The sequence below is a fragment of the Rhinopithecus bieti genome, unplaced genomic scaffold, assembly GCF_001698545.2.
Source record: "Rhinopithecus bieti isolate Rb0 unplaced genomic scaffold, ASM169854v2 scaffold_32072, whole genome shotgun sequence".
Taxonomy (NCBI): Eukaryota; Metazoa; Chordata; class Mammalia; order Primates; family Cercopithecidae; genus Rhinopithecus; species Rhinopithecus bieti.
The window spans coordinates 23,017-43,899 of NW_016813565.1; the positions used below are offsets into that span (position 1 = coordinate 23,017).

The following is a 20,883-nucleotide window of genomic DNA, read 5'->3' on the forward strand; positions in this document are numbered from 1 at the left end:
AAAAAAAAAAAAAAAAAATATATATATATATATACAAGGAACTCCTGCAAGTCAGCGATGGTAAGAAGCCGGGCAGCTGGGCCTCCTACGCCTGCCTCGCCGTTCGGCCGGACACCTCTGGGCTTAGGACTCAGGGGTACAGATTCCCAGAAGCATGTTCCCCGCCGCGTCCGGCGCCCAAGCTCTGCAGCCGCCCCCTGCTCTGCCTCCCGCACCTGCAAGGCGTCCCCCGCCGCTCCCTCCCCTGCTTCCTGCAGCGGCCCCCGACCCCAGTCCTGGCCCCACCACGGATCTCGCCTCGCCTCGCCGGGTTCGGCCATGGCGGGTTCGGCCCCGCGGGGTCGGCGCCTGGGCTGGGTCCATCTCCTCCAGCCCTTCCGGTGCGTCCCGCAGGGCAGGAAGGAGGCGAGGGCCAGCCGCCCCGTGTCGTGCCGGTGTTTTCCCAGGTCCGTCCGCGGCAGCTGCTGCGAACCCGGGGAGACCCCGCCCGTAGGACCCGCGCGGCGCTCTCTGCCGTGAGATGCGCGACCCGGCCTTGGGGCTGGAGCCCGTCCCCGGGGGCGGGGCTTCGTCCGGGCGCGTAGGGACCCGCCGGCCTCGCCCTCCCGTGCCGCTCTCCGATTGGCCGGCGCCCGCGGGGCATTGTGGGCCGCCCGCGCGCCCATCGCGTCGCCGCCGCAGCAGCAGCCCCCTCGGCCTTGCTATGTCGAGCTCACCCGTGAAGCGTCAGAGGATGGAGTCGGCCCTAGACCAGCTCAAGCAGTTCACCACCGTGGTGGCCGACACGGGCGACTTCCACGGTGAGGACGGCGTGGAGCCCGGGCACGCGGCGCAAGCGCCCTCCGGAGGCCCCGGCGCCCCGATTTCCCCAAGTCCCCAGTTCCGGGACGCGGACCGGGTGGCGGTGCCCCAGGCGGCTCGGTTCCGGGGGGAATGAGCGCAGGTGCCGGATGCTTGGGCCAAGGGCGGCCGTGAGGGGAGCGGGGCCGGGGGCAGCAGTGAGGAGCTGGGGTCAGCCGTGAGGGGCTCGGGGCTGGGGTCAGCGGTGCGGGCGGGACCGACGGGTCCTTGCGAGCCGTAGGGCACGAAACCGGTATCCCAGCCTCGCCCTCGCCCTCCTCCCAGGGTGGGTCGGCTGCGCCCTCAGGCCCCGCCCCCGGGACTGGCTGTGGGCAGCCCGCGGGAGCCCCTCTGCACCCTCATGGATCGAGGCAGCTTTCAGTGACTTTGAGTTCAGGAGAGATTCGGGGTAGAGCTTCGAGCTGACTTCCACGTGGCCGGTTTGTGGTCAGTGAGCTGCAATTTTGTTGGGCTGATGTTGTCTGTAGAGCGGGGACATGAGCTAGCTCTGACCAGAAGCTGCCAGTGCCGCCACCGCCCTTGAGCCCTGCGGTGCCCAGTGGGACAACCCCGTGGGCGGCAGGTGCCCGGCCTGGTGGACAGCCACCGCCAGGCGCACCGGGTGGGTAAAAGCCGGTGCCCATGACAGCACAGGGTTGTTCCACTGTTAAATACTGGATTTTCCTGGGCTTGAATTGTTTACATTGGAGAGAACTTGGAAAATACAAAGAAGGGTTATTTTATTAATACTTAGCTCTTCTGTCCTCTGCAGTGCAGAGTAGACGAGCCTTGTGTCTATGTTTTGTTGAGAACAAGTGATATTTTTTAAGAAAATCATGAAACGCTTCATGGATGAATGCTGTGAGCACCTAATACGGAAGTGACTTCCTCTCTTTTCTGCTTTCTCATGGTGACTTGAGAAACAGGCTTTAATTCCTCTTCGGTAACTGAGTAAGGGCATTGTTTATCTAACAGAGCCTAGAGAGTGAACTGGCATATTTGGCTGCTTAACCGTCAAAGATGGGGATTCAGCGACTGGCTTGGCGTGCCACAGTCTGCTCCAGACCCCTCTTTGGGAGATCCAAAGCTAGAGCTGTGAGTCCCTCACACACACAGCCCCCTGTTGTAGTCCAGACCTCTCTCTCTATAAGAAAGAAAGCTCCAGAAAAGGGGCTACACATTTTTCTGCTGCTCAGTTTATTCCCTTCTTTTTTCTTTTTTTTTTTTTTTGTTGAGACGGAGTCTCCTCTGTGGCCCAGGCCAGAACGCAGTGGCGTGATCTCGGCTCACTGCAAGTTCTGCCTCCCGGGTTCACGCCATTCTCCTGCCTCAGCCTCCCGAGTAGCTGGGACTACAGGCGCCCACCCCTGCACCCAGGTACTTTTTTGTATTTTTAGTAGAGACGGGGTTTCACCGTGGTCTCGATCTCCTGATCTCGTGATCCGCCCGCCTCGGCCTCCCGAAGTGCTGGGATTATAGGCTGAGCCACCGCGCCGGCCTTGTATTGTTTTTTTAAATAAATCTTCTGGCCCGGCGAGGTGGCTCACGCCTGTAATCCCAGTACTTTGGGAGGCCGAAGCAGGTGGATCACGAGGTCAGGAGTTTGACACCAGCCTGACCAACATGGTGCATCCCTGTCTCTACTAAAAATATAAAAATTAGCTGGGCGTGGTGTTGCATGCCTGTAATCCCAGCTACTTGGGAGGCTGAGGCAGGAGAATCGCTGAACTCAGAAGGCGGAGGTTGCAGTGAGCGCCACTGCACTCCAACCTGGGCAACAGAGCGAGACTCCATCTCAAAAAAAAAAAAATCTTCTAAACCCAAGTCCTGACATATTTTTTTTAATGAATATTAACAAAAAAATACATTCATTGATAGTATATGTTCATCAGTGTTATGTAGTTGTAAAATAATCTGTTGGGTTTGTGATCTGNTCCTGGTGATCCGCCCACCTTGGCCTCCCAAAGTGCTGGGATTACAGGCGTGAGCCACCACACCCGGCCTTTGTTCCCCTTTCATTCCCTCCAGCAGCACATGGGTATTCCTGCAGCTCCACGTCCTCACCAGCACTTGGTGTTGCCAGTCCTTTGTTCTCACTGTGATCCATGTGGACAGATCTCATGGCAGTTTTCATTTGCATTTCTCTGATACTGTATACCACCAAGCTTGTCCAGCCCTCAGCCTGCAGGCAGCATGTGGCCCAACACGAATTCTCAACCTTTCTGAAAACATGAGATTTTTTTGCAATTTTTTTTAAGCTCATCAGCTATTGTTACTATATTTACATGTGGCCCAAGACTGTTCTTCCAGTGTGGCAAGGGAAGCCAAAAGATGGCTACCTGCTGGCTAGGCGCAGTGGCTCACGGCTGTAATCCCAACATTTTGGGAGGCCAAGGCGGGCGGATCACGAGGTCAGGAGATCAAGACCATCCTGGCTAACACGGTGAAACCCCGTCTCTACTAAAATACAAAAGTTAGCCGGGCGTGGTGGCGGGCGCCTGTAGTCCCAGTTACTCGGGAGGCTGAGGCAGAATGGCATGAACCCAGGAGGTGGAGCTTGCAGTGAGCTGAGATCGTGCCACTGCACTCTAGCCTGGGCTACAGAGTGAGACTTCATCTCAAAAAAAAAAGATGGCCACCTGCTCTATACCTTCTTCTGTGATGTATATTTCCTATTTTTGCATTTCAATGGAGAGAAGAAAGTCCTCTCAACAGCTGCTGAAACAGGTGGAGAAAAACTACTTTCCATTTCCAGGTCACAGAGACAAAAATCAAGGGGGCCTGGCACGGTGGCTCATGCCTGTAATCCCAGCACTTTGGGAGGCCAAGGTAGGAGGATTGCTTGAGCTCAGGAGTTCAAGACTAGCCTGGGGAATATGGTAAGACCGCATGTCTACAGATAATACGAAAATTAGCCAGGCATGGTGGCGAGCACCTGTAATTCCAGCATTTTAGGAGGCTGAGGCTGGAGGATCACTTGAGGCCAGGAGTTGGAGACTAGTCTGGGAAACATAAGCAGTACCTGTCCCTATAGAAAATTTTAAAAATTAGCGAGGCACAGTGGTGTGCATCTGTAGTCCCAACTGCTCAGGAGGCTGAAGTGGGAGGATTGCATGAGCCCGGGAGGTGGAGGCTGCAGTGAGCCATGATCACACCACTGCACTCCAGTCTGAGTGACTGAGCTAGACCCTGTCTCAAAAAAATAAAACAACTGGAGTGGCCTCAAAGACTCTTAACATAAAAGCTGAAAACCAAAACATCTTCAGAAGACATCATAAGAAAATATTTTTGACACTTTGGAGCAAGCAAAGACTTCTTAGAGAAGATACCGAAAAAGGAGTAAATATAAAGTTAAAACTTGATACATTGAACTTAAAATAAAAAGCTAATTTTCAGGCCAGGCGCGGTGGCTCAAGCCTGTAATCCCAGCACTTTGGGAGGCCGAGACGGGCGGATCACGAGGTCAGGAGATCGAGACCATCCTGGCTAACCCGGTGAAACCCCGTCTCTACTAAAAAATACAAAAAAATTAGCCGGGCGAGGTGGCGGGCGCCTGTAGTCCCAGCTACTCGGGAGGCTGAGGCAGGAGAATAGCATAAGCCTGGGAGGCGGAGCTTGCAGTGAGCTGAGATCCGGCCACTGCACTCCAGCCTGGGCGACAGAGCGAGACTCCGTCTCAAAAAAAAAAAAAAAAAGCTAATTTTCATTAAAGACACTGCTAAAATGAAAAGGGAACACATGCTGAGAGGAAGTATTGGAACCACCTTTGCAAAATTATAACTAAGGAAATTATGACAGTGAAAGATAACAGACAACCAATTCCATCTTGCTTGTAACCGTCAAACGGTCCTTGTCCATTACTGGCCAAAGGCCAAACAAGCCTTGGGAAGGAATTTATAGTTTAAATAATAGCCGTTCCCCAAAACTAGAATGTTCTTGTAAAATGAATGAAAGGCCATCAGCCACCAAGTTAGGATGACAGGGGCTGGAAGTCTAAATATTACCAGCCATTATTCCGGAGGTCATAAGATTTGCAACTTCCCCAGTTACTTGTAAAGATACCAACACTATTGTGAACCTAGGGTTGGCTCTTTTTTTTTTTTTTTTTTGAGACGGAGTCTCGCTCTGTCGCCCGGGCTGGAGTGCAGTGGCCGGATCTCAGCTCACTGCAAGCTCCGCCTCCCGGGTTTATGCCATTCTCCTGCCTCAGCCTCCCGAGTAGCTGGGACTACAGGCGCCCGCCACCTCGCCCGGCTAGATTTTTGTATTTTTTTGGTAGAGACGGGGTTTCACCGTGTTAGCCAGGATGGTCTCGATCTCCTGACCTCGTGATCCGCCCGTCTCGGCCTCCCAAAGTGCTGGGATTACAGGCTTGAGCCACCGCCCCCGGCCTTTTTTTTTTTTTTTTTTTAATGGAGTCTCTTCCTGTAGCCCAGGTTGTACAGTGGGACGATCTCAGCTCACTGCAACCTCCACCTCCTAGGTTCAACCCATTCTCCTGCCTCAGCCTCCCAAGTACTTGGGATTACAGCTGTGTGCCACCACGCCTAATTTTGTATTTTTAGTAGAGACGGGGTTTCGCATGTTGGCCTCCCTGGTCTCCAACTCCTGATCTCCTTATCGCCTGCGTGGGCCTCTCAGTGTGCTGGGATTACAGACGTGAGCCACCGCGCCGGCCTAGAATTTGCCTTTTAACACGTCTTTTCGGCCGGGCCCGGTGGCTCACACCTGGGATCCCAGCACTTTGGGAGACCGAGGTGGGCGGATCACGAGGTCAGGAGATCGAGACCATCCTCGCCAACATGATGAAACCCCGTCTGTACTAAAAATACAAAAATTAGTCGGGCGTGGTGGCGCGCGCCTGTAATCCCAGCCACTTGGGAGGCTGAGACAGGAGAATCGCTTGAACCCGGGAGGCGGAGGTTGCAGTGAGCCAAGATCTCGCCATTGCAATCCAGCTTGAGCAACAAGGGCGAGATTCCATCTCAAAAAAAAAATTTTTTTTTCAGGTTTTTGTAGTTCTGACAACCGGGACCTGCCAACCAGTGTGTGGCCTCTACGCAGGAACTGACTCACCATAAGCGGACAGCTTCGACTCCCTGTGATTTCATCCCTAGCTGACCAGTCAGCACTCCTGACTCACTGGCCCCCTACCCACCAAATATCCTTAAATACTCGGATCCCCGAGTTTTGGGGGAGACTGAGAAATAAAACTCTGGTTTCCCAAACAGTCGGCTGTGTGTGAATTATGCTTTATTGTAATTCCCCTGTCTTGAAAATAGACTTCTGTACCGGCAGCGGGCAAGGCGAACCCATGGGGCGGTTACAGTGTCTGCAACACAGACACAAGCGACAGAGACTTTTTTGTGAAGTGAAGGTTCTTCACTCCTTGTGGGAGGGAGGCACAGGCCTCTGGAAATAGAAGAAAACTGTGAATGCTCTCCCCACAGTGTGACTGTGACCCTCCCCATTTCTCTTCCCACAGTGTGACCCCCTCAGTTTTCTTCCCACAGTGTGACCCCCCCAGTTTTCTTCCCGCAGTGTGACCCCCCATTCAGTTTTCTTCCCACAGTGTGACCCTCCCCAGTTTGCATTCGGTTTAAGGGACCCTGGACCCTGAAACCCATTTTGCCCCAGTGGGCCTTGGTTTTGTTTTAATTTTGTAAAAGCCATTTGCTAAAAGCTGACTTTATCAAGGGGTGATTTTACAGGATGAAATGGGCTGTTTTCAGTGCCTCATTCAGGGCATTCTGGCAGACCTGCGTCAACACTGTGCCAAGACAGGCTTTTTCTTAACTTGTCATGTTGAAATGGGTATAGATACACAGAAGTTGCAAAATCAGCCCATACGGTCCTATGAACCCCTTCAACCACTGTCCCTCGTGGTGACATCTCATGTAACCATGGCATGGTATCCACACCGGGAAGTGGGCACTGCTGTGATGCTGATGCTGTTACAGACTGCGGCCTGGCTCAGGGCTCCCCAGTTTCCCCCTGTACTGGGGAAAGGAGACTATGTGACAGTTTCATAAAGTGTGTAAATTCCTGTGACTGCTGTGACAGGACATAGCTGTCCCATTGTCACTGAGATCCCCGTGTTCCTGAGAGACACCTCATTCCCTGTTCCTTGGCAACCTCTAACCTGTTCTCTACCTCTATAGTTTTGTCATTAAAAGACCCTTTGAAAGTGCTTATTCCAGCCTTGGCAACATAGTAAAACCCCATGCCTACACAAAAAAAATAGCCAGGCATATTGGCGCACACCTGTAGTCCCAGCTACTCAGGAGGCTGAGTTGGGAGGATCACTTAAGCCCAGGCGGTTGAGGCAGCAGTGAGCTGTGACTGCACCACTGCACTCCAGCTTAGGAGACAAAGCAAGACCCTGTCTCAAAAAAAAATACTTATTTTCCAAATAAAGTTACTGAACTGGCTAATCTGGAGCGATGGGCCATTCTATGGGTGTCAGTGGGCATAACTCTTCACCTCCACTCTCCATCTGGACAGCCTGATCAACAAAACCCCAGGTTAAGCCTCGTTGGCTTCTTTGAATTCCTAGCTTGGTTACTTGAGAAAGAACTAATGTGTTAAAAGAATAAAGGAAATAATCCTTGGGTTTTTGTTTTTGGGTTTTTTTTTTTTTTGAGATAGGGTCTTGCTTTGTCACCCAGGCTGTACAGTGGTGCAGTCACGTGGTGCAACACGGCTCACTGCAGCCTTGACCTCCTGGGCTGAGGTGATTTCCCCCACCTCAGCCTCCCAAGTAGCTGGGACTACAGGTATGCGCCACCACGCCCAGCTAACAGTCCTTGTTGAAGATAACCATGTGGTATCTGTGTTGAAGTCAAAATGTAGAGACGAATCTCTAAATTTAACTTTTTATTTGGGAAGAAAAAATTGCAATTCAAGCAGACTGGGTGGTCTTCGATCTGTCCAAAGAACAAGAGAAAGTTGGGGCCAGCCTCAGTGGCTCATGCCTGTAATCCCAGCACTTTGGGAAGCTGAGGCAGGTGGATCACCTGAGGTCAAGAGATCGAGACCAGCCTGGCCAACATGGTGAAACCCTATCTCTACTAAAAATACAAAAAATTAGCTGGGTATGGTGGCAAGTGCCTGTAATCCCAGCTACTTGAGAGGCTGAGGTGAGAGAACTGCTTGAACCCAGAAGACGGAGGTTGCAGTAAGCCGGGATTGCGCCACTGCACTCTAGCCTGAGCGACAGAGCAAGTCTCCATTTCAAAATAATAATAATAATAAACCATGAACCTCATTTGAAGGTAATTGTTATGTGTGCATGCATGCATGCGTGTGTGCACAGTTCCTGTCTCATAACTCCTACAGTCCTGTTACAATGTTGGGGCACTCTAGGCCTCAGGAGCAAGCCTCGGAAAACAGAATTTCCGTCGCTGACCTTCTTCTCCTCTCTTACTTGCTCCTTTCTCTCTCCAAGGGAGGAATCTTTCCTGCCTTTCTTTCTGTTTTGGAGCTGTCCATAAAGAAATTCTCTACTTGCTTTTCTTTTTTTTTTTTTTTTTTTTTTTTTTGAGGTGGAGTCTCACTTTCTCGCCCAGGCTTGAGTCAGTGGCGTGATCTAGGCTCACTGCAAGCTCTGCCTCCCAGGTTCACGCCATTCTTCTGCTTCAGCCTCCTGAGTAGCTGGGACTACAGGCGCCCGCCACCACGCCCAGCTAATTTTTTGTATTTTTAGTAGAGACGGGGTTTCACTGTGTTAGCCAGGATGGTCTTGATCTCCTGACCTCGTGATCCGCTCGCCTCAGCCCCCTAAAGTGCTGGGATTACAGGCATGAGGCACTGCGCCTGGCCCTCCACTTGCTTTTCTAATTGTGGGTCCTAAGACCCTCATTTCAGAAGGGGTCCCACCACATAGCCTGGAGGAAGGAATGTTGCACAGAGGACAGTCAGAATGTGAACAGAGAGGCGTTGCTGGGTTTCCTTGCTCATTAGATGATAATAATTCAGTCATGTCTCTCCAATGGAGTCTCCATAAAAGGCCCAAGAGGACAGGGTTCAGGGAGCTTCCAGATACTCCCTGAATGACGGAGTGAGACTCTGTCAAAAAGAAAAAAAGCTACTCAGTGGCTACAACTTTGGACTTTTTGAACTGTTTAGTTGGTTACTCTGAAGAAAAAAACTTTTTTTTTTTGGTCCTTGCAACAGAGTCTTGCTCCATTGCCCAGGCTGGAGTGCAGTGGCACAATCTCAGCTCACTGCAACCTCCACCTCCCGGGTTCAAGCGATCTTCCTGCCGCAGCCTCCCGAGTAGCTGGGATTATAGGCATGCACCACCATGCCATGCCTGCTAGTTTATATATATATATATATATATATATAGAAATATTAAATATTTTTTTTTTTTTTTTTTTTTTTTTGAGACAGAGTCTCGCTCCTGTCGCCCCAGGCTGGAGTGGCAATGGCCGGATTCTCAGGCTCACTGCAACCCCGCCTCCTTGGGTTTACGCATCTCCTGCCTCAGCCTCCGAGTATCGGGACACAGGCGCCCGCCCCATCGCCCACTAGTTTTTGTAATTTTTAGTAGAGAACCGGGGTTCACAACCGTGTTACCAGGAATGGCTCGATCTCCTGACTCGTGATCCGCCGTCGGCCCTCCGCCAATAGTGCTGGGATGTACAGGGCTTGAGCCCACCTACGCCCGGCCCTAATTTTATTTTTAGTAAGGACACGGTTTCACCATGTTAGCCAGGCTGGTCTCGAACTCCTCACCTCAAGTGATCCACCCCCATCAGCCTCCCAAAGTGCTGGGATTACAGGTGTGAGCCACTGTGCCCAGCCACTGAGTAGCATTTTATGACTGGGTTTATCAAAGCAAAGAATGTCGACTTTGATCACCAGTACAATTTGAACAAAAACTTGAGACGTTGTCAAAGTTGCCCACTCCAACTAAAAGGATTCTTAGATCAGGTTTTGTCAAGTTACCGGCAGAAGCTACTGAATGCGATATTTATTTATTTGTTTGTTTATTTATGAAACAGGGTCTCTGTCACCCAGGCTGGAGTGCAGTGGTGCGATCTCGGCTCATTGCAACCTCCACCTCCTGGGTTCAAGCGATTCTCTTGCCTCAGCCTCCTGAGTAGCTGGGATTACAGGCATGTGCCACCACGCCCATCTCATTTTTGTATTTTTAGTAGAGACGGGGTTTCATCATGTTGGCCAGGCAGGTCTCGAACTCCTGACCTCAGGCAATCCACCAGCCTTGGCCTCCCAAAATGCGGGGATTACAGGTGTGAGCCACTGCACCCGGCCTGAATTTATTTTCTTAAGAGATGGGGTCTTGCTCTCTCGCCCAGGTGGGAGTGTCGTGGCATAATCACGGCTCACTGTAGTCTCAACCTCCTGGGCTCAAGCGATCCTCCTGCCTCAGCCTCTTGAGTAGCTGAGACTACAGGCGTGCTAATTTAGTCATTTTATGAAACCTAAAGGGAATGATTGGTGAGTGATGGCAGTGGGTAAAATTAGTCTTAAAGTTGCAGCAGTGCGGTTCAGCAACTATTAGATAAGCTGATTTCAGGTTAGAGGCCGCTTCGGCAGCTAGGCTTGCAGATAATTATTTTTGGAGCAATGCTGTGTACCCTGAGTGCTTTTCCCCTTGGCTTTTTGACTCTTGTAGCTGATCTCCGTAACCCAGATCAGCGTTCACAGGTGGGTCATTGACTCTAGACCGTGCGCCTCCTTGTGGTGGTATGGCAGCGGGAAGCATATTTTCCTACGGCCAGCGTTCTCCCAGTTGTCTCACCTCTCACTCCCATGCTGTTACAAGTCAGCTCTTGCAGGGGCATATTTGATCTCTGGGCACTTAGTGCTGTTGTTTCATCATTGTGCAAACAGCCGCATCTTGACAAACCTTCGGTGGCCAGGAAGGTGTGAGAAGTGTGGGCTGGACCCCACTTTGGGAAATGCTCTGGACTCCCCTAACGTCCTGGGGACTTACAGGGTTCCTTCACGTGTTTCCAGTTGGAGGCAAGCGCTCCACTTACTTTGGCTTTTGAAATTATTTCCCTAGCCATCGACGAGTACAAGCCCCAGGATGCTACCACCAACCCGTCCCTGATCCTGGCCGCAGCGCAGATGCCCGCTTACCAGGAGCTGGTGGAGGAGGCGATCGCCTATGGCAGGAAGCTGGGCGGGTGAGTGCCTGGACTCGGGAGGGTCCCAGCTAGGCCCTCATGCTAGTCTAGTTGGCCTTGTTTCCCTCCCTAACTGAATTTTAGCTCTCAAACACTATGAACTCAAGGGAAGAAAAAACCCTGTCTTTCTGCCTGTTTTTGTTTATCAAAGTGTAACCTGCATGGAGTGACCTGCACCCGTGGTGAGCAGCTTGGAGTCTTGCCAATGTGTGCACACCCAGTGAACACCACCCCAGTCCGGATGCAGGGCACTCGCAGACCCCCAGAGGCCCTCCTCCCCTTCTGCAGTCAGTCTCCCCAGCTCTGGTAATACTTATATTCTGGCTGTCATTTTATTTTATGTTTTATTTTTCAGACGGAGTCTCGCTCTGTCACCCAGGCTGGAGTATAGTGGAGCGATCTTGGCTCGCTAGAACTTGCGCCTCCCCGGTGCAAGTGATTCTCCTGCCTCAGCTTCCCAATTAGCTGGGATTACAGGTGTGCGCCACCACTCCTGACTTTTTTTTTTTTTTTGAGACAGAGTTTTGCTTTTGTTGTCCAGGCTGGAGTGCACTGACATGAACTTGGCTCACTGCAACCTCCACCTTCTGGATTCAAGTGATTCTCCTGCCTCAGCCTGCCAAGTAGTTGGCATTACAGACATGAGCCACTATACCCGGCTATAATTTTTTGTATTTTAGTGAAGACAGGGTTTCACCATGTTGGCCAGGCCAGTCTCGAACTTCTGACCTCAAGTGATCCGCCTGCCTTGGCCTCCCGCAGTGCTCAGATTATAGACATGAGCCACCGTGCCTGGCTTTTTAATTTTTTTTTGAGACGGAGTCTGGCTCTGTCACCCAGGCTGGAGTGCTGTGGCCGGATCTCAGCTCACTGCAAGCTCCGCCTCCCGGGTTCACGCCATTCTCCTGCCTCAGCCTCCCAAGTAGCTGGGACTACAGGTGCCGCCACCTCGCCCGGCTAGTTTTTTGTAGTTTTAGTAGAGACGGAGTTTCACCATGTTAGCCAGGATGGTCTCGATCTCCTGACCTCATGATCCGCCTGTCTCGGCCTCCCAAAGTGCTGGGATTACAGGCTTGAGCCACTGCGCCCGGCTGCTTTTTAATTTTTTAATAGCTTTTATAACTCCCAGAATGTTCTCTGGCACCTGTTTGCAGTAGGTCCCACCCCCTTACCCAACCAAGCACCTGTAGAGCACTCTTCATGCTCATGGCTTTGCATATTTTAGATTCTCTTCAGGGTAATAATTCAAAGCTTGAAGATGGTGCCGAGCAGGCAATGTGGGCACCACACAGGAGCAGGTGCTGGCTCTGGTACTGGCTTTGCTTAGGTCCAGGTGGCTGGTGAGTGGGAAAGCCACTCTGGACGCTGAGTCTGACCCTCTCCTCTCTCATCGTAGCTCCCCTTTTCTCCTCTCGTGGTGTTGCGCCCCTGTGGCATCCGCGAGGCCTTGGTGCTCTTGTTATTGGATGACACTGGTGCCTTTGCTTAACTGGGTGATCAACAGATGAGCCCTGCCCCCATGTCCAGGTGGCCTAATAATTTTTTTTTTTTTTTTTTTTTTGAGATAACGTTTGACTCTGTCACCTAGGCTGGAGTGCAGTCTCACAATCTCAGCTCACTGCAGCCTTGATGTCCTGGACTCAAGCCATCCTCCCACCTCAGCCTCCCAAGTAGCTGGGACTACATGCAGGTGCACGCTACCACACCTGGCTAATCTTCATATTTGTTTGTAGAGGCAGGGTTTCACCATGTTGCCCTGGCTGGTTTCGAACTCCTGAGTTTGAGCAGTCTGCCCACCTTGGCCTGCCAACGAGGCAGGGTTTCACCATGTTGCCCTGGCTGGTTTCGAACTCCTGAGTTTGAGCAGTCTGCCCACCTTGGCCTGCCAACGTGCTGTGATGACAGGCGTGAGCCATCGCACCCAGTCTGGCCCAAGAATTCTGACCCCCGAGCATCTAGCTGAAGATCTTCCTGTGTGTAGTGGGCTAACGAGGCCACTCAGATTTTGGAACAGCATCATGGACTTCACCTAGTGTCTGTCCAGTGACTTTGAAGAGATGGAAAATATAATCATATTTTGCAAGTGCCAAAAGATAGAGGGATGCAGTTTGGGATGACGAAAAGAGCTCTGGAGAGAGATGGTGACGGCTATACAGAATTGTGAATGTGCTGAATATACTGAAAAATGGCAGGTTGGGGGCAGTGGTGCTCGCCTGTAACCCCAGTGCTTTGGTAGGCCAAGATGAGAGGATCCCTTCAGCCTAAGAGTTCGAGAACAGTCTAGGCAACAGGGCGAAACTCTATCTCTCCAAAAAAATTTAAAAATTAGCCGGTCATGGAGATGTGCACCTGTAGTCCCAGCTACTTGGGAGGCTGAGGCGGGAGGATCACTTGAGCCCAGGAGGTCAAGGCTGTAGTGAGCCTTAATCACACTACTGCACTCTAGCCTGAGCGACTGAGTGAGACCCTGTCTTGGAAAAAATAAAAAAAAAAAAAGGATAAGATGGGAAATTTTACCTTATATGTACTATTTGGCTACAATAAAAAAATGTTTTAAGAGAAAAGATGGAAGGAAATTTGGCAAAGAAATAACAGAATTCATTTTGTAGACTCTTGTGCACTTGAACCTTAGAAGCTTCTAACCTGCTTTTTTCCCTTTGAATTTCAGGTCACAAGAGGACCAGATTAAAAATGCTATTGATAAACTTTTTGTGTTGTTTGGAGCAGAAATACTAAAGAAGATTCCGGGCCGAGTATCCACAGAAGTAGACGCAAGGTAAGGATGCTTGCTCCTGCGCTGGACAGGCTGGTCAGGTGTCCACAGTTGCACACGTGGATGTCAACGTGAGGTCAAGCGGCTGCTCCACCCATAGTCTCCATCCCAGGGGCCCAAGAGGTTTATTCTGAGCTTTCCCACAGTTGGTACTGACGACCAAGAGCTCCTTGTTTAGCAACTGATCTCTAGTGGTTTTATTTTATTTTATTTATTTATTTATTTTTGAGATGGAGTCTTGCACTGTCACCTAGGCTGGAATACAGTGGTGCAATCTCAGCTCACTGCAACTTCTGCCTCCTGGGTTCAAGCATTTCTCTGCCTCAGCCTGGCAAGTAGCTGAGATTACAGGCACTCGCCACCACGCCCAGCTAATTTTTTGTATTTTTAGTAGAGATGGGGTTTCATCATCTTGGCCACGCTGATCTTGAACTCCTGACCTCATGATCCACCCACCTCAGCCTCCCAAAGTGCTGGGATTACAGGCATGAGCCACTGTGCCTGGCCGCTAGTGTTTTTTGTTTTGATTTGTTTTGTTTTGTTTGTTTTTTGAGACGGAGTCTCGCTCTGTCGCCAGGCTGGAGTGCAGTGGCCGGATCTCAGCTCACTGCAGCCTTCGCCTCCCGGGTTCAAGCGATTCTCCTGCCTCAGCCTCCCGAGTAGCTGGGACTACAGATGCCGCCACCACGCCCGGCTAATTTTTTTGTATTTTTAGTAGGGACAGGGTTTCACCATGTTGGCCAGGATGGTCTCGATCTCTTGACCTCATGATCTTCTCCCCTCAGCCTCCCAAAGTGCTGGGATTCCAGGCGTGACCCACCGCGCCCGGCCCAGTGTTTTTAATACAAAGTGTGGCCTGTGGATCCCCCTGAGGATCTTTGTGAGGCTGGGTGTGAGTCGCTGTCACAGCCATTTTGCAAACCTCAGGTGAGGGGAAGGTTGGGGGCAGTGGTTGGTGCTTACAGTGGTGCAGCTCAAAACTGACCTGGGCCGACGCCCGGCCTCCAGCTTGCTCTGCTTTTGGGCAGCCTGCATGATCTGAGGGGATGGGTCCTTGCTCCTACAGGCTCTCCTTTGATAAAGATGCGATGGTGGCCAGAGCCAGGCGGCTCATCGAGCTCTATAAGGAAGCTGGGATCAGCAAGGACCGAATTCTTATAAAGCTGTCATCAACCTGGGAAGGAATTCAGGCTGGAAAGTAAGTGGTCCCCCACAAGGAAGGAGCTTTCAGAGACTTTTCCTCTGTTGTCGGAGCAAGGTGTACGTGGCATCAGGCAAGTTTGACTCTCAGCCCTGGGGAATGCCAGCCTGGGGAGCACAGCCCACAGCTTGGACTTGACCAGCTGGTGCCAATCTAGACCTGCCCTCTGCTCCAGAGCCAGCTCCCTCACTTGCTGGTGATCAGAAATGAGGGATTTCCCAGGAAGTACCATCCACCCACACAGCAGAGAAGAAAAGCCACGAGTTAACACCTGCAGATTCTTTCATTCCTCTGTCCTGATCAACATAAGCCTGTATTTACATGATTTTTAAAAAGTAAACTATTGTTATATAAAATATATGCTGCCTGGGCAAGATGGCTCATGCCTATAATCCCAGCAATTTGGGAGGCTGAGATGGGAGGATCACTTGAGCCCAGGAGTTCCAGACCAGCCTGGGCAATGAAGTGAAACCTTGTCTCTACAAAAATATAAAAAAATTTTAGGCCAGGCGCAGTGGCTCACGCCTGTAATCCCAGCACTTTGGGAGGCCGAGGCAGGCAGATCATGAAGTCAGGAGATGGGGACCATCCTGGCTAACAGGTGAAACCCCGTCTCTATTGAAAATATAAAAATTAGCCGGGTGTGGTGGCGGCGCCTATAGTCCCAGCTACTTGGGAGACTGAGACATGTGAATGGCGTGAACCCGGGAGGCAGAGCTTGCAGTGAGCCGAGTTTGCGCCACTGCACTCTAGCATGGGTGACAGAGTGAGACTCCATCTGGAAAAAAAAAAAAATTAGCCGGGCGTGATGGCACACACCTGTGATTCCAGCTACTTAGGAGGCTGAGGTGGGAGGATCGCCTGAGCAAGAAGAGGTTGAGGTTCCAGTAGCTGTGATCGCACCACCGCACTCCAGCCTAGGTGACAGAGTGAGACCCTGTCTCAGAAAAACCAAACCAATGTATGTATGTTCAGAATGGAAGAGACAGAAAATGTGTAAAACAAAGGCCGGGCGCGGTGGCTCACGCCTGTAATCCCAGCACTTTGGGAGGCCGAGACGGGCGGATCACGAGGTCAGGAGATCGAGACCATCCTGGTTAACCCGGTGAAACCCCGTCTCTACTAAAAAATACAACAAAGTAAAACTCCTGTATGATGTTCTCACCCAGGAGCAGCCAATGCTACACTCAAATAATTCACATCAGGAAGAAGTGTTTTGTTTCCACATCTGTGTGTTTACATGTTCTACCACGTGCCATCACTGACCGGCTCTGAGATAGCATCTCACTTTTTCACCATGGCTGGAGTGCAGTGACACAAACTCAGCTCACTACAGCCTTGACTCCAGGCCCAAGTGATCTTTCCATCTCAGTCCCCCAAGTGGCTGGGACGACAGCACGCACACCACTCCTGGGTAATTTCACCATGTCCCCCAGGCTGGTCTCGAATCCCTGGGCTCAACAGATCTCTACCCATCTTGGCCTCCCAAAGTGCTGGGATTACAGGCATGAGCCATTGTGCCTGGCCTCGTTTGTGGGTTTTTTTTTTTTTTTTTTTTTTTTTTGAGATGGAGTTTCGCTCTCGTCCAGGCTGGAGTGCAGTGGTGCTATCTCAGCTCACTGCAACCTCCACCTCTTGGGTTCAAGTGATTCTCCTGCCTCAGTCTCCTGAGTAGCTGGGATTACAGGCAGGCGCCACCACGCCCGGCTAATTTTATATTTTTAGTAGAGATGGGGTTTCTCCATGTTAGGCTGGTCTCAAACTCCCAACCTCAGGTGATCCACCGCCTCGGCCTCCCGAAGTGTTGGGATTACAGGTATGAGCCACCATACCCGGCCCATTTGTTTTTATATGTTGAAAAATACTCCATTTTATGGATAGGCCAGTTATTCATCTGTTGATGGACACCTGGTCAGTTTCCACCTCTTGAGCTGTGATGTATAGTGCTGTGGTCGGTTTCCATTTCTCGGGCTGTGATATATACTGCTGCTTTGAACACATTTGCTGCTTTGAACACATCTGCTGCTAGGAACACAGATGTGCCAGTTTTGTCCTGGACACGTTTTTGTTTCTCATGGGCGTATGCCTAGGAGTGGAGTCTCTGGGTGACTGCTGGAGGAACTGCAGGCTGTTTCCCAACTCAGCTGTGCCATCTGCTGTCCCCCTCGAACAACCCCGGGTGGCCATGTGGCAGAGGCGCCTGGGGAGGGAACTTGTGTCTGGAGGTGCCTGAGCAGTCTTGGCTGTCTCATCCCATGCCCCAGCCACATGGCAAAGTATGGGCACTGCCCTGTCCTTGGGGATCAACCCCAGGATGTCCAAAGTGCACTGGGACTTGGGCAAGGGGCCTAGTGTAGCCAAGGGGCTCCTCTCAGCAGAAACCAGGGTGCTGTGGGCCTGCTGCGGGGTGGCCCCAGGAATGGCTAGGGTGGAACAGGGTGAGGACTGGAATGTGGTCAGAGACAACCCAGTGGTTCTAGCCTGGGAGCTGAGCCCTGGTGAGTTCTGGAATGAGTTGCTGGCCTGGCACAAGAGCACGGGCACCTTGGAGGGCCTCCCTTGACTTTGTCTATTGTGTAATGTGGGTTGGAGAAAATCCTGGTCACCGATAACCCACTATCCATTTAGAACCCTCTTGAGTGTTACAGATTTGTTCTTAACAATGGCATGAGCCTGTTCCTGCCGTTTTTGTTTAAGGCCCGTGAGCATGTTTGGCAGCCTTGGCTCTGGGTGGGCACCTGGCCTGCACTCACCTGCCCCCGCCCCACAGGGAGCTCGAGGAGCAGCACGGCATCCATTGCAACATGACGCTACTCTTCTCCTTCGCCCAGGCTGTGGCCTGTGCCGAGGCGGGTGTGACCCTCATCTCCCCATTTGTTGGGCGCATCCTTGATTGGCATGTGGCAAACACCGACAAGAAATCCTACGAGCCCCTGGAAGACCCTGGTGAGGGTCCCTCTGAGGTAATGGGGTAAGGGGAGCAGCCTCAGCAGCACCTCAGGCAGGAAGAGCCCGAGATGGAGCTGCCGCATCAAAAAGCAGTGAGGTGCACAGGTCTGCGCAGGGCAGGCAGGGGTGGCGGCTGAAGGTAGTGCAGCCAGCAGGCATTGGGAGGGCAGGTGCGGTGGTACCTCTGCTGAAGCCTTCCTGGTCACAGCTTGGTTTCTTCCCAGGGGTAAAGAGTGTCACTAAAATCTACAACTACTACAAGAAGTTTGGCTACAAAACCATTGTCATGGGCGCCTCCTTCCGCAACACGGGCGAGATCAAAGCACTGGCCGGCTGTGACTTCCTCACCATCTCACCCAAGCTCCTGGGAGAGCTGCTCCAGGACAACGCCAAGCTGGTGCCTGTGCTCTCAGCCAAGGCGGGTGAGGCCCCACTGCCCAGCTGTGGCTGCTGCGCGGGCAAGGCCAACACCGCCCTGCCGCGCTGCCCTGTGGGTGATCCCTCTCTCCTGTGGGGCGAGCACATCGCGGGAGACATCAGGGTGAAGCAGACCTCAGTGGAAGGCTTGGCTTTACTAACAAGTCTCACTAAAGGCATCAGCCGAGGCTCTGTGGGCTGAACCCCACTTCCAGCAGGAGCCTTGCTGGGGCTGAGGCCTGGCCCTGGTGGAAGATGCTTGGGTGCAGCAGGTTCAGGCCCTGAGCCCAAGGGGCCAAGGTGGGCAGGGACATGGGCAGGCATGGAAGGAGGGGTCTTGTCCCGTAGCCCAAGCCAGTGACCTGGAAAAAGTCCACCTGGATGAGAAGGCTTTCCGCTGGTTGCACAATGAGGACCAGATGGCTGTGGAGAAGCTCTCTGACGGGATCCGCAAGTTTGCCGCTGACGCAGTGAAGCTGGAGCGGATGCTGACAGTGAGTGTTGTGTGTGGGGGGCCACATGTGCCAAGCCCCATGAGAGCCCGGGCCTGGGTGTCAGGGTTCAAGCTGGGCACCGTTAAAACTTCGGTGAGACCCCAGGTCTCATTCACGTGCTGCCCAGCAAGCGGGGCCTGCTGAGGCCATCCCAGGGTGGAGGGTGCCTGGCACCTAGGGCTGCCCCCAGGATGCTTGGTGGGTCCTGGCTCCTCTCTGGCCTGTGTGGTGACTGGTGTTGGCCAGCCTGTGGCCCTGGCCCACACAGAGTGCAGACCCCACAAGGGCCTCCCTCCTTCCACATGGTGCCTTGTGGGGCTTCAGGGTGCAGAAGGCAGGATTGGGAGACACAGCTCATGCTGTGTTTGTTTCTAGGAACAAATGTTCAATGCAGAGAACGGAAAGTAATGCAACTCTGAGGGTGGACTCCAGATCTGCACCGTCGGCCAGCTGGGGTCTGACTGCACATGGCTTCTGATGAATCTTGCGTTTTTTACAAATTGGAGCAGGGATAAATCATAGATTTCTGATTTTATGTAAAATTTTGCCTAATACATTAAAGCAGTCACTTTTCCTGTGCTGTTTCATTCACTGTCTCCATCCCCTGTATCCCCTAAGCATCACTTGCCCCAGCTGTGACGGGCTGTAACCGAGGTTAGGACTTAAGAGATGGGGTTGGGGTCAGGGTACTCCAGACACAACCCACTGCCTGGGCCACCACCCCGGAACCCAAGTCAGGGTTGTTGCTGGGAGGCCTTTGATGGGGCGGCCCTTCCTGGGTAGGGACCCGCCTGAGCCCTGAGGCCTGTAGAGTGCATGGGTGGAGTTAGGCAAAGGGCAGGCTTCTGATGCCAGGGGCTCCCAAGGTGCTGTCCCAGGTGGGCCACAAATGGACACTGAAGCAGTCTCAAGCGTGGGCACATGTGGGCGCTCCCAGAGGAGCGGTCCCAGCCGCACCCTCCCTCCTGCTTTTGAGGGCCTGGGCCTCCTATGCCCTGTCAAGGCTGCACTGCCTATGCCCCCCGCCCCCACCCCCCTCCTGACCTGTTATGGCCAAGACCTTGCATGGGATGCCAGGTTCCTGCATGGGGTCATGGTGCCACCTTGTGGGGGCAGCACACGCACCAGCCACTGGCCAAGTCGCCACCCCCATTTCTTTTTGAGACAGAATCTCATTCTGTCGCCTAGGCTGGAATGCACTCAGGCAGTGGTGCAATCTCCCTGCAACCTCTGCCTCCCAGTTTCAAGTGATTCTCCTTACCTCAGCCCCCGCAAGTAGCCGGGATTACAGGCACCTGCCACCATGCCCGGCGAGACAGGGTTTCACAATGTTGGCCAGGTTGGTCTTAAACTCTTGACCTCAAGTGATCCACCTGCCTCGGCCTTCCAAAGTGCTGGGATTACAGGCATGAGCCACCGTGCTTGGCCTTTTTTTTTTTTTTGAGATGGAGTCTTGCTCTGTCACTCAGGCTGGAGTGCAGTGCTGTGATCTGGGCTCACTGCAACCTCCGCCTCCTGGGTTCAAGAGATTCTCCTGCCTCAGCCTCCTGGGTAGCTGGGATGACAGGTGCCCGCCACAATACCCGGCTAATTTTTTTATTTTTAGTAGAAACGGGGTTTCACCATGTTGGCCAGTCTGGTCTCAAACTCCTGATCTCAAGTGATGTGTCCTGCTTTGGGCTCCCAAAGTGCTGGGACCACTGCGTATGGTTCTCCGTTTTCGTTTTTCTTTTTTTGAGATGGGAGTCTCACTCTGTCACCCAGGCTGGAGTGCAGTGGCACGATGTCAGTTAACCACAGCCTCCGCCTCCCGGGTTCAAGCGATTCTCCTGCCTCAGCCTCCTGAGTAGCTGGGATTACAGGTGCCAGCCACCATGCCTAGCTAATTTTTGTGTATTTAGTAGAGACTGGGTTTCACCATTTTGGCCAAGCTGGTCTTGAACTCCTGACCTTGTGATCCACCCACCCCGGCCTCCCAAAGTACTGGGATTACAGGCATGAGCCACCCCGCCCGTCCTCTCCCCGTTTTTCTTTTTTTTAAGACAGTCT

At 52.4% G+C, this 20,883-nt stretch overlaps 1 protein-coding gene across 1 annotated transcript; it reads left to right on the forward strand.

The window, feature by feature from the left end:
* Positions 1-559: 559 nt before the first annotated feature.
* TALDO1 (transaldolase 1) lies at positions 560-19,421 on the forward strand. The gene is made up of 8 exons (XM_017848583.1): positions 560-800; positions 10,877-11,000; positions 13,669-13,776; positions 14,840-14,971; positions 17,745-17,920; positions 18,148-18,345; positions 18,689-18,834; positions 19,210-19,421. Exons 1-8 carry the CDS (start codon positions 704-706, stop codon positions 19,240-19,242), a joined length of 1,014 nt encoding a protein of 337 aa, XP_017704072.1. The 5' UTR covers positions 560-703; the 3' UTR covers positions 19,243-19,421.
* The last annotated feature ends 1,462 nt before the right edge of the window (positions 19,422-20,883 follow it).